The 12,176-nt window shown below is 63.2% G+C and overlaps 2 protein-coding genes across 5 annotated transcripts in view; both read right to left on the reverse strand.

Moving 5' to 3' along the window:
- Window positions 1–1,164, reverse strand: part of ARAP3 (ArfGAP with RhoGAP domain, ankyrin repeat and PH domain 3) — a 20,058-nt gene extending 18,894 nt beyond the window's left edge. For all 4 annotated transcript variants that reach the window (XM_041418380.1, XM_041418388.1, XM_041418397.1 and 1 more), the window contains exon 1: window positions 1,027–1,164. The gene's annotated coding sequence lies outside the window, so the exon portion shown is untranslated. The remainder of the gene's footprint in view (window positions 1–1,026) is intronic.
- Window positions 1,165–6,467: 5,303 nt separating this feature from the next.
- On the reverse strand, window positions 6,468–10,734 carry LOC121343453 (START domain-containing protein 10-like). The gene is made up of 6 exons (XM_041418643.1): window positions 10,570–10,734; window positions 7,793–7,940; window positions 7,597–7,700; window positions 7,389–7,506; window positions 7,188–7,240; window positions 6,468–6,680 (listed from the first exon to the last, which is right to left on the reverse strand). The coding sequence occupies exons 1-6, from the start codon at window positions 10,732–10,734 to the stop codon at window positions 6,468–6,470; spliced, it is 801 nt and encodes a 266-aa protein (XP_041274577.1).
- Between the last annotated feature and the right edge of the window lie 1,442 nt (window positions 10,735–12,176).

Genomic DNA, 12,176 nt, shown 5'->3' on the forward strand with positions numbered 1-12,176 from the left:
CACCCACCCACCCCCGGCCGGGCCGGACCCCCGCTGCCAGGCCCGTACATCGCCGCGGAGGCACGGCCAGGCTCGGCTGCCACCAGGGACGCTCAGCCCGAGATGATTCGCCAGCACAGCCCGGGACAGAGCCTGCTGAGGGCCTTTTTCCCATGAATCACGCAGCTCCGCACTAAACCATCTGTGCTGACTGTGCTGCCACTGGGTCTTTTTCCAGTTCCTCCATTTCCCTCTATTGTTCGGCGCAGGCTTCCTTCCTGCTGCCTGCACGCTCCCACGCATCCCCTGCCCCCTCCCGCAGCAGCCGCGTCCCAAAGGCGGCCCGGGAGAGCCGGGCTGAGCCCCCGTGCCCAGCACGGGCACAGCCCCGCTGCCCAGCCCCGCCTGCCCAGGCAAGGGCTGCGTGGGTGCCAGGGGGAAGTGCCCTGGGAGGCTGCGGTGTCCCCGCGAGCACGTGGGGGACGCTGTCAGCGAGGAGGAGGGACAGCCACAGCAGGGGCTGGGACACGGGAGCAGGACAGGGGGACAGGGCGGCTGTCAGGCTGTGTAGGACCGACAGAAAAGGCAGGGCAGGGCAGCGATGTCCCACACAGAAAAGGCAGGGCAGCGATGTCCCACAGCGATGTGGGCTGGGTGTCTGTGCCCCAGGGTTAAAGGGCTGGGGCCACTTCTGACCAGCGGCTGGGGCCGAAATGGGGCAATTTTCCCCCTTTTCACGCCTGTATCGCCCTGAGGGATCTGCGGCTGGCTCTGCCCTGTGCCTGCCCTGCCTGGGGCTTCTCCAGTGAGGAGACCTCCCCGTTCCTGGGGCTCTGGGGCCATGCCGGGCACCATGTTGTGGTGTGGCCCTTTGGGGCAGCGCAGGGCATGGGCAGTGACACTTGACGGGCAGGTGGGCACCATCCCTATGCCTAAAAACCCACGCCCAGCTGGCACAGTGAGCATGGACTGTCCCAGTCCTGGCTCTTCCCCACCGTCCCCAAATCTGTCCCATCCATCTCCTGCCACCCCGCGGTTGTCCCTCACCTCTGGCAGCCCCCTGGGGCCGGTCTGGTGGAGCAGCACGGTGGCAGTGTCCTGTGGGCTCCGGGGCCACCCCGCTCCAGGTTCCAGGGGGATGCCGTGCAGGAACTGCTGCGGGCTCCGCAGCACCCAGCCTGCGCCTCCCACTGCCGGTCCCTCCTCCAGGCCAGCCCTCTGGTCCCCATCCCTGTCCCACCCTCTGTCCTGTCCCTTCCCAGGCGTGACGCTGCCCCGGCTGTGCTGGGTCCTGTCCCTCAGCCAGGCTTTGCCTTCCTTGGGACCAAACTGAGGAAAACAGGCTAAAATATTCATGCTGATGTGGGGAATGGGAGGGCTGGCACCTGGGGGGCTGCGTGAGTGAAATTTTGGGAAGATCAAAACCTTTGTGCTGTGGGGGTGCTGGGAATTCAGCACCTCATCCCACTTCTGGTGCCCCGTGGGCACGGTATGTGGAGAGAGCTGAGGGGCAGGATGACAGCAGAGGCTGGCGTGGAAGAGGGACACTCAATGGGATTCTGTGCTGCAAGGAGCCTGAGCTTTCAGCACAGCCTGGCCCAGCTGCTTTTAACACAACACCTCTTGCAAGAGCCCCAGCAGGGCTGGCCGTTGGTCCAGCTCAGCTCTTACCCAACCTTGGAGGGTGTCAAGGCTGATATCTCACTCCTGATGCCGTGGCTGATAACCTCTCCCTGCCCTGTGAGGGCCCAGAGCTGAGCACTCCCTTGCTCCATCTCCAGCAGGTCCTTCCCCACCCCAGCAGTGCCCCCAAGGCCATTATGGGGTGGTGTGGGAGTGCCACCCTATAAACCCCCTGCAGTTCAGAGGGGAGGGCACTCAGCACAGGCTGCTGCTGCAAAGCAGAAGCAGAATTCAGCACGAGCCTGGCAAGGCTTTTGCCTTCCTCCCCTTTTCCCAGCAGCTGCTCCAGCAGGGAGTGACACATCCCCCGGGCACAGGTGACCCCATGGACCCCCTTGTGGGTGGGGTGTGGAGACCCTCGGGGTGCAAGGGGACCCTCAGGGTGTGCTGGGACCCTGTGGCCCTGCAGGGCAGACCGTGCCATCCCCCTGCCTTGCAGAGGAAGCTGTTGGGCCCTGCTATTCTTGGGAAGGCTGCTGAGGTCTGTGGTGTGGCTGGGAGGGACAGAGCACAGATCTGTCACCATCTCTGTCCTGCTGTGCTGCAGTGAGCACAGACTGGCACCTGTAGCACCTGCACAGACAGAACCCCGGGCAGGGTCAGGCTGCAAGGATCCACAGTGGCTCCTCTGGTCCAAACTCGCTGCTCAGAAAGAGCTCAGGGCACAGGATTGTGTCCAGAGGTTTCTGCAATGTCCCCAGGCAGGGACACCCCACAGCCTCTGCACAGGCAGCAGGATCCCTGCCTGACCTGCTGGAAGTGCTTTTGGAAGCCCTCAGAACCTGCTGCTGGGAGCAGTGCTCCTCGCTGATGCCAGGAAGGCAGGGATGGGCAGCAGGGGAGGAAAATGTCCATGGAACATCCTCATGATGGCAGGTCACTGTCCTGGCAGGGTTGATGTGCCCAAGGGCAGGGTCTAGCTCCCATACCCTGCTGGCTGCTGGCAGGGCAGTTTGGTGTAGAAAACCTTCTCCACTGCTCCCTTCTCCCTCCACAGTCACCGAATTCCCAGGTTTGGGGCTCTGTTCCCTTGGCAGGAGGAACCCCTGCTAAAACACCTGGTTCCCAAGGGGAAGTGCTCCTTCCCAGAACCCACCCAGGACATTCCCCAGCCATGGGACCACCCCGGAGCCTCAGAGCTGGCACAGGGAGGGGAGCAGGGCACAGCAGGGCACTGGGACAGAGCACAGGGTTGGGATGTTTCCCAAGGGCTTCCTATCAGCCCATGTTTTGCAGAGCAGGTTTCAAAGCCTCTGCTTGCTCCCAGTGTTTGCCAGCCTGCTGATGGGATTTATATTTATATTTATATTTATATTTTTCTATTTCTTTATATCTAGACAGCAGCATGCTCAGGCAGAGGCACAGAGCCCTGTCCTGCAATGGTCACAGAGCAGGAAGGCCATGCCTGCTCCTAGGAGGAGGAAGATGGGCAGGATCAGAAAACCCCCTGGGGCTGGATTGGGTTTTGAGAAGATGGTGGCAGGGGCTGCAGGAAGCAAACATCAAAGTGAAGGATGGATCCTTCCAGCATTTGATCCTTCCCTTCTCTGGGCAGTACCCAGGATGACACTGTCCGTCAAGATTCCTGTGTCCAGGTGCCCATCCATCCATCCATCCATCCATCCATCCATCCATCCATCTATCCATCATCCATTGCTCCATCCATCCATCCATCCATCATCCATCCATCCATCCATCCATCCATCCATCCATCCATCCATCCATCATCCCTCCATCCATCATCCATTGCTCCATCCATCCATCCATCCATCATCCATCCATCCATCCATCCATCCATCCATCCATCCATCCATCATCCCTCTATCATCCCTCCATCCATCATCCATTGCTCCATTGCTCCATTGCTCCCTCCCTCCCTCCCTCTCCTTTCACTGATCCATCCATTGATCCCTCCATGGATCTGTCCCTCTTCAGCCATCAGCTTTTGCTGCACCCTGGGCCAGATTTTTCTTCACCTTCAGCCCCACTCACACAGTTCATGAGTGGGGTGATGATGGGAGCACCTATGGGGAGCAGGACAGGGTGAGGGACACTCCAGGCTCATCCCTAGAGAGGAAATATCACACTGGACAGCTGGAAATGTGGGGTTGGGACTGACCTGAGGGTTTGCAGGGCACGGCAGAGAGCTGAGCCGCTGCGAGGGATTGGGGAAAACTGGAGTCTTGGAAATCTGCTGGACCTCTCCAGGCAAAAGCCCTGCTCAAGGCCAGTCCAGGAGGCTGCTGGGGGGGCTCCTCGCTGTCCTGGTCTGGGTGGAGGGGCCAAAAGCTGCTCAAGACCTATCCATGAGCTCAAGAGTCAAAAATCACGGGATCCGGGGATGGAGTCACATCCTGCCCCAGCAGGGCACGTTTGACACGGTGTGCGGCCAGATGGGGCCCGTGCCACGCAGCCGCTGCCCCCGATCCATCAGGGGCGGCTGACATCACTGCCTCCGGGCTAATCTCCCGTCCAGCAGCAGCTTCCCGTTTCCTTTCCAACCTCTGCGCGCGGGAGCCGGGCAGGAAAAGCGCCCAGCTGGGCTCTCGTGCGGGGCCGCAGCCCCCGCGTGCCTGGCTCTCGTCCCACCGGGCCCTGGGCCACCCGCTCCCCCAAAATCCCAGCGAGGGCCCCCGGGGGGCTCCGCGCCTCCCGCACCCTGCCTGCGCCATCGGGATGCCGGCGGCCGGTCCCTTTCCTGTTTGTGCCACAGGAAGGCCGCATCGTTCCAAGAGAAATCACCGCGCTGCGGCTGCTGGCACCCCACGGTGCCCCCCCGGTTCCACCCTGGCTCATTCTGGGGGTCAGGAGCTCTCCTAGAGCCAGTGCTGCATGCGGACAGTGACAGGGACACTGCCTGTGCCACCGCCATCCCAGTTTCGGGACACAGCCCGGGCTGAGGGGTCACCCAGCCTGCTACAGCTGTTCCCTGGGGCTCCCTGCCGGGCTCTCGGTGTTCAGGCAGCAGCTCCTCACTCCCACTCAGGTCTGGCTAAAAATAGCCCCCGGCAGAGCTGCAGTCTGGATCCTGCAGGGAAACATCCGGGAATGCGCAGGGATGAGGCTCCTTCCCGCAGGGGAAGGGTCTTCACCCCAGCACCCGCCGGGCTCGGGGTGCCAGTGGGCTCCGCTCCATCAGAGCAGCACCCAGGGGTGGTTTTACACTCTGCCAGAGTACTTTTGGGGCAATTTGGGACTGGGTTGTGTCTTTTTAGAGGTAAAATAATCCCTATCTGCTGCCAGGGGTGGGAGCTGTGTGGTGAGGGGGAGGGAGCAACCTTGGGTCACTGTGTGCTGCAAAGTGCGAGCTGCACATCCCCTGCCCCTGTTCTCCACATTTTCCTTGCAGAGGTGGCTTCTGTGCAGCCAGCCCAGCTGCAAACCCCAGGATCCGGCTGTCCCGACAGCCAGACCCTGCTGTCCCCTTCCCAGCACTGTGTGTGATGTCCCCCGAGGCAGCGCAGGGGACATTTGTGACCTAACAGGGTGGCTGAAGGGGGACAGCAAGCATCCATGCCTGAGATGCTGGGGTGCCCTTCCCAGCACTGTGTGTGATGTCCCCCGAGGCAGCGCAGGGGACATTTGTGACCTAACAGGGTGGCTGAAGGGGGACAGCCTGAGATGCTGGGGTAGAGAAAAGCTCCGGGTGTGGGGGAAGCACTCACAGGGCAGGCCTGGAGTGGGACCAGGGGGGTGAAGCTGGGGCAGAGGGACCCCAAAAGCTGCAGTGACATCCCCATTTGCAGTGACCTTCCACAGCTCATGCTCAGCTGGGGACAGAGCCCAGCAGCTGCTTCGGAGGGTGGGAGCGAGGAGTGGGTGGAAAATCCCTCATTTGTCAGCACATTCCCACGGCAGTGCCTGTCTAGACCAACTTCCCGTTGTCCGGTGGAAGCTGCCCCCTGCCCATGCATGCGCCTGTGGGGTGCAGAGCCCGGCATCCCTCTGTCCTGTCCTGCTGTGGCCACTTCTGTCCCTGCTGAGGATCACCCCAGGGCACTGGGGCTGTGTGGATGGGCCCTCCTGTCCCACTCGGAGCTGGATGCCTCTGGGTGGGCTCTGTGCCAGCCCCCTCCCCATCCTCTGCCAGCCCCGTGAGCTCTCACACACACCAACCCCTTTATTGTGCCAGGAACCATAGCAGCAGCAAACACTGGGAGAGTGGGGACACAGGTAACCCAGGACCCCACTGCCAGGACAAACCCCACGAACCACCAGGGGAAAGCGTCCCCAGAGCCTGCTGGGCTACAGCCAGCCTGCAGAGGTGAGCCTGGTGCTCAGGAGGGCCTGGGAGGGCTCCCTGAGATGGGGGGGCCACACTAAGCTTGGAGGGGCATGGAGGGCTGGAGTGGGCACAGCCTGACCTCGGGCTTGGCAGAGCTGGACCTCAGGCCAGACGGGGTCAATCCAAACCTTGTGCTGCTGCAAAGCCTGGGCAGGACCCTCACAACCCCCCACTTCTGGGCCTTTTAGGGTCTTACAGTGGCAGAGCCATATCCTGGTGCCAGGAAAGCTCCTGCCCACCTCAGCCTGCCCAGCCTCTCTTGGAACACCCACTGCCAGCTCTGTCTCCTACAGGGACATCTCCATGGGCACAGGGGCCACCAGGGTGCCCATCCTGCCTCTTCCCAGCACCTGTTGCACAGATCCCACAGGACAGTTCCCCGCTGCCTGGGTAGGGAGGGGGGTCAACGATGAAGGAGTCGGGAGAGCAGATGTGACTATTGGGAAGCAGGGAGCCAAATTCCCAGCTGTGCCCCCTGGGTGCCAAGCCTCCGTGCTGAGGGGATTCCCTGGCAGAGGGCTCAGGCCTCGTGGTCACTGGTGCTCAGGTGCTCCTCGGGCAGGCCGGTCTCGTCGATGTTCTCCAGGGAATCCGCGTGCTGCACGGAGAGCTCGGCCAGGCTCACGCTGGGCAGCGTGTTCTGCTCGGGGTACACCCAGGGCTTGTACTCGGGGTCGTGACGGCGCTTCCACTCCGGGTACTTCAGCCCAGCCTTGTAGATCTTCTTCATGGCCTGTGGGCACAGCAGGGCTGCGGCTGGAGCTGCCCTGGGCTGTGGGCACAGCTCCCCCATGCAGGGTTGGGGGTGTTGGCAGGGGATGGGGCCTGGCTGCCCCAGCAATGTGCCCAGTGCATGCCCTGTGAAACCCCGAGCTCACCCTGGCAGCTCTGCATCACCAAGGGTCCATCCTGTGAGCCCTGGATCGCTCAGCACCCATTCTGCAAGCTCTGGGTCATCCAGCACCCATCCTGTGAGCCTTGGACTACCCAGGAGCCATGCTGTGATCCCTGGACCACCCAGCACCTGTCCTGCAGGTCCTGGGTCATCCACGACCTGCTCTGTGAGCTCTGCGTCTCCCAGCACCTGTCCCATGAGTTCTGGGTTTTCCAGCATCCATCCTCAGAGCCCTGGGTCACCCAACACCCACCCTGTGGGCCCTGGGGTCACCCACCCTGCCCCCACCAGGGGTAATTTGGGCAGCTCATCCCTGCTGCCCAGGACTCCCATCCCCCTCCTTACCTTCGGTGCCACAAACTGGGACACACGGTTCACCACCCACTTCGGCAGCGACCCTGCAAGAGCCCAAAGCCCCGTTACCCAGGGAAGCAGGGCCAGCCCCAGGGGAGGCACCATGAGCCTGCAGCACGCCAGGGCTGGTGCGGGCACCCCTGCATGATGGGGAGCCAGGGGGGTGAGCTCTGGCTGAGCCCCCTCACTCACCGCGAGGGTCCACCTGGGTGAGGTAATAGAGGATGCAGGCACCGTCCCCGTTCGCCTTGATCAGGTACCCGGTCTGCAGGGACACGGCCCTCACAAAATCCTTCCGGGGCGGGTATTTCTGCGGGGAGATTCCGGGCACCTCAGAGCCTGCCCAGCCCTGCCGGTGCCCACAGACAGCTCTGCCAGGGCTGGGGCAGCCGGGGCTCACCGGGTGCTTGACGCTGTAGTTGATGATCATGTAGTCATTGCCCAGGGGCAGCCAGGAGCGCAGCGTGACGAAATCCCGGTTCTTCAGGGGGCTCGGGCACTTCCCTGTGGGCAGATCCTGTTACTCCATGGCCCCACACACACTCCTGGGGAAGTGGGGCTGGGGAGGGGGCCCCGGGGGTCTCAGGGGTGCTCACAGGAGTAGTATCCCACATCAGCGTTGACGGTGAGGCGCCCGATGTCGTAGGTCTCGATCATGTTGGAGTCCCATTTCCTGCGGTAGCGGGTGTCGTGCAGCACGTCATAGAGCGTCTCGGCAGGGACATCCTTGCAGGAGATGCGGGTCTGTGGGGAGAGGGGCGGGGGGCAGCACCCAGCCCTGAGCTGTGCCCACCTGGGCACGAGGACTTTGGGCTGTCCCATGTCCCTGTGCCATGGAGGGTGCAGGACACGGCTCTGCTGCAGGACAGCCCCGGAGCCACCGCTCTGCAGCCAGAGGGGGCTGGGATGACCCTCACACAGGTGGTCCAGCTGGTCCAGGCTTTGATGCCTGTCCCCTAACCTATGCCCTTGCAGGGCAAACAAAGGGGCGCCCGTGTGCTTCATGATGGTCTTGGGTGTGGGGTCTGCTCCCGGGGGGGTTTCGTGTCTGCTCCTGGGGGGGTTTCAGTCCCACTCCGGGGGGTGTCGGGTCCGCTCTCGGGGGGGTTTCACGCCCGGCTGTAACCGGAGCCGCGGAGCTCCCGGCCGCACCAGCCGTGCATTATTGATGAAGGCGGCCGCCCTGCTCCTCTGAGCGCCGGCAGGAGGGAGATGTCATCTGCTCCTCGTTAGAGCCCTTGCATCTTTGATGAGGCGCCGTGTAACCGGAGATGGCCCTCTGAGCGTGGCAGGTCCCATCAATCTCGGGCAAGCTTTCCCTGGTGGCCCGGTATGGATGGACCCGTGCCCAGGCCGGGCTCGGAGATGTGCTGCAGCCCCCAGGGCACCGCGGGAGGGTGGGAGCACCCAGCCCCCTCCTCCTGCTCTCCCTCCCTGGCTGCACCCTCGCAGCAGGGCCTGGAGGTGCTGCTGCTTTTTCCAGCTGCAGGTGGAGCTCATGGGTCTGCTGGAAACTCTGATTGTCACAGAGGGACATCGCAGTCTTGGAGCCCCAAATTCCCCACTAAAGCCTGTCCACCACCCCCTGCAGCCTTGGATGAACGGCCCTGTCAGGCGCAGCAGCCACAGGGAATTCAGGGGGAAAAAATCCAAAGCTCCAGCTGCTCAGGGAATCTGAGATAATTAACTCCCTCATTAATGGACAGACTGAGGCTCTCCTGACCCCAAGGAAGCTGTGCAGCTCGGGCTGCATACCACATTTTGGGAAGGGGCTCTGGGCACTGCCAACCCCTGCACCGTGCCCAGGCCCTCTCCAGGGCAGGGAAAATCCCCGTTATGGCACTGAACCAGGCTGGGTGATGCTCCCTGACTGCCCAGGCCTGCCTGGGGTCCCCTCCCTGTGGGGCTCAGTGGTGGCAGGGGGAACAGAACTGCAGCCGCTCTGCCAGGCTGAGGGCTGGACTCCAGGGCTTCCTACCAGCCTGTCCTGGTCACTCTGAGCAACATCCACTTGTCCAGCCCAGATCTCACTACGGGAAGCCCTGTCCAAGGCTGGACCTGCCCGCAGCCACAGAGCCAGACCTCTCCCTGCAGAGGCAAGCAGGCTGCTCAGGCAGGATTTACCCTTGGCAGGTCCTTGCTGCTGTCACCACTGCCCTCCTCCTTCAGGACATGGCTTCCAGGAGCACCTTCTCCATGTCCTTCCCAAGGATGGAGGTGACACAGCAGCCCACAGAGTCACCCTGGAGCTTCCTTTTAGGAGAGGAATATGATTTTTGCCTCTTCCCAGGTGTCAGGGACCTGCTGCAGTCACCAGGACTTTGCAAAGAGGTTCTAGCCTGACCCCTCAGCACCCCTTAATCCTGTGTATGCCCAGCTAGTTTAAATGCTCCCTGATCCAGGTGCAGAAGCTGGTCCCTGGCTCACGGCAGCAGGGAAATGTGTATTGCAGCTGCAGCTCTGCTGAGAGTGCTGCTCCTGCTCCTCCCGCGGGCCCTGAAGGGTCTCTGTCCACAGCAGCAGCGTGTGCCCAGCAGGAGAGGTGCAGCTGGGTGTCCTGTGCTCAGGACAGCAGTGGGAGAGCCTCTTCCAGCGCCTTGCTTCCTCCTCACCACCCGAGGCTGTGGCGACCCTCCCCCGGCACTCCTGGGTGAACGCTCTCCAGCAGCTGGGCTGTCCTGCAGGTCGGATGTTTTGCCTCTCCTCGCTCCGGCAGATCCCATCCCTGCCCAGGGCTCGGGATTCTTGGTGCCAGAAAAGCCAAAGCCCGTGACACCCACCCTGGGCTCACCCCGTGGCCCCAGCCCCCTGCAGCCACTCCTGATGTGCCCAGGGTCACCTGGCAGTGCTGCTGGGGCTGTGGAGATCAACCAAAAGGTACCTGAGGGATGGCTGCACCTCCTTGTCCCTTTGCAGCACCCCAGGTCCAGCCCCTGGCAGGCCACAAACCTCCCAAAACAGCACCTGGGGCTCCCACAGGATCTCATCCCGTGATGTGCCCCAGGACGGCCGAGCCGGGGAAGGGACACCAGGGACACGTGCCAAGAGCCCGTCTGGCGTCCGGGGGCTCCCGGCAGGGCCAGGTCCACAATGTAACCGATCCCGGGGCCTTTCCCACCGGTGTCGGGGCCGGGGGCAGCCCCACGTGAGCGCACACGGCCGCGGGCTGCGGGGAGCCCGGCGGGATCCCGGGGCGGGCAGCAGGAGCCGGAGCAGCTGGGAAGCACCTTCGGGGGTCTAACCCCGCCAGCCCTGGAATTCGGGACAGAAACACCCCCAGGCAGGCCGGACTGCGCATCTCCAGCACGGGGCAGTCCCCAGGGACCCTCGGGAGCCGCCGGGCACACGGCTGGGAGAGGGAAGCTCCGCTTACCTTGATTTTCTGCACGGTGCAGCTCTCCTCCTGGCCCTGACTCCACACGGTCACGCCAGCCTTGTTGTAGCGGCAGTGCCAGCCCTCCAGGCTCTCGCACTGATCCCTGAAGGAGCTGAAGTCGGAGTCATCCGGGATGTAAACCATCTCCCCTCCTCTGGACATGGGGCCGAGCTGCTGCCCCGCGGGCGGGCGCGGGCACCGCCTGCGGGCAGCCTCTGCCTCACCTCCCGGGAAACCCAGCCCTGCCCTTGAGCTCTGCCTCGCCGGGTGCCCGCTGCAGCTCACATCATCCTGCCAGCCCCGAGCCCGCGTCCCTGCTGCGGGCCCCGGCCGCCCGGGCACCCCGGGGTGGGCAGAGCGCTGCAGGCAGCCCGCACGGGGCTGGAAGGCTCCTCGGCTGCAGTTGCTATCGCAGCTGCCGGCAGCTCGGATGTCTTCCCGGGCTGCCTCACCAGCATCACATTTCTCTCCGCTGGCTGGCAGCTCCTCTATTATTCAGCAGGTAGCATCGCGCAGGTGGCTCGGCTTTCAGGGCACAGCTGCCCCCGGCTCCCCGAGCCCCCCGTGCTGCCACCCCTGCTGTCCCCTCGCCGGCGCCCTGGCAATCTCTGTGCCTGACTTTGCAGCACCGGCTGCCGGGAGGGATCAGCTGATGCCGGGAGCAGCAGAGGCCTCGGCCCCGCGGCTGCAGCTGCGGGATGTGGGCCAGGGCGGGCCCGGCGAGGGGGCACGGTCCGGCGCACAGGACCTCGGCTCTCAGCGTGCCCTGGGGCTGGGAGGGAAGGAATTTGTGAGGGAGAGGTGGTCCTTGCTGGGCTCACAGCATGGTGCACCCCCGGGGGGTGTCCAGCCCCCCTCCCACCGTGAGCAGGACACCACCAGTACTGGAAAGGTCACGCAGGGCTCAGCCCAGCCTGCAAGGATGGACTTGCCCACCTCAGTCCCACAGCTGTGCCACCTCCCCGGGAAAAAATTTCAATTCTACTGCCCAGCCTGCAGCTGCAATGAATGTCCCTTGTCCCTGGGTACCAGTCATGTCCTACTGAGAGGGACTGGCTCTGTCCCCAGGGCACCTGCAGGATGCTGGTGGATCCCAACCCAGCTCTCTCCCAGCTCCAGCCCTGCCAGCAGCATCCGCTGGTCCTTTTCCAGCCCCTCCATCTCTCCCTGGACTGGGAATCACTCTGAGCACAGAGCTTGGGGTTCCCTGGTGCTGCACAGAGGACCCAGGCTGGGACCACATCTGCCCAGGGTGCAGCATGTCCCATTTGTCCCTCCTGTCCAGAACCTTATCCAGGACCTTTCACTGGGATCCTGCTCAGCCCCTGGTCCCCAGCCTGCCTGACACCTGGGCTTATCTTGCCCATCCTGTTGATGTCCACAAGGTTTCTCTTGACTGGAATTTTGGGGTTTTTGAAGTCCACCTGGAACAAGGCTGTGCCACTCTCACACCCCTTGCCCCTGGATCAGCCTCACCTGCAAGGCCAGAGTGCAATTTCCTCCTCACCCAACCCTGGGATAAGGTTTGGGAACAACCCCAGTGCTGACCCTGGGAGCAGCATCCCCTGGGCACTGAAAAATGGGGAAAAATTCCTGGACAGGAG

This window comes from Onychostruthus taczanowskii, unplaced genomic scaffold (assembly GCF_017590055.1).
Source record: "Onychostruthus taczanowskii isolate IOZ18803 unplaced genomic scaffold, ASM1759005v1 scaffold107, whole genome shotgun sequence".
Lineage (NCBI taxonomy): Eukaryota > Metazoa > Chordata > Aves > Passeriformes > Passeridae > Onychostruthus > Onychostruthus taczanowskii.

Coding starts and splice junctions, on each gene's coding strand:
- LOC121343453 (XM_041418643.1), bottom strand. CDS start 10,734: ATGTCCAGAGGAGGGGAGATGGTTTACATCCCGGATGACTCCGACTTC. Junction 7,701..7,792: donor TGATGTGGGATACTACTCCT/GTGAGCACCCCT, acceptor ATCTGCCCACAG/GGAAGTGCCCGAGCCCCCTG. Junction 6,681..7,187: donor CCCAGTTTGTGGCACCGAAG/GTAAGGAGGGGG, acceptor CTGTGCCCACAG/GCCATGAAGAAGATCTACAA.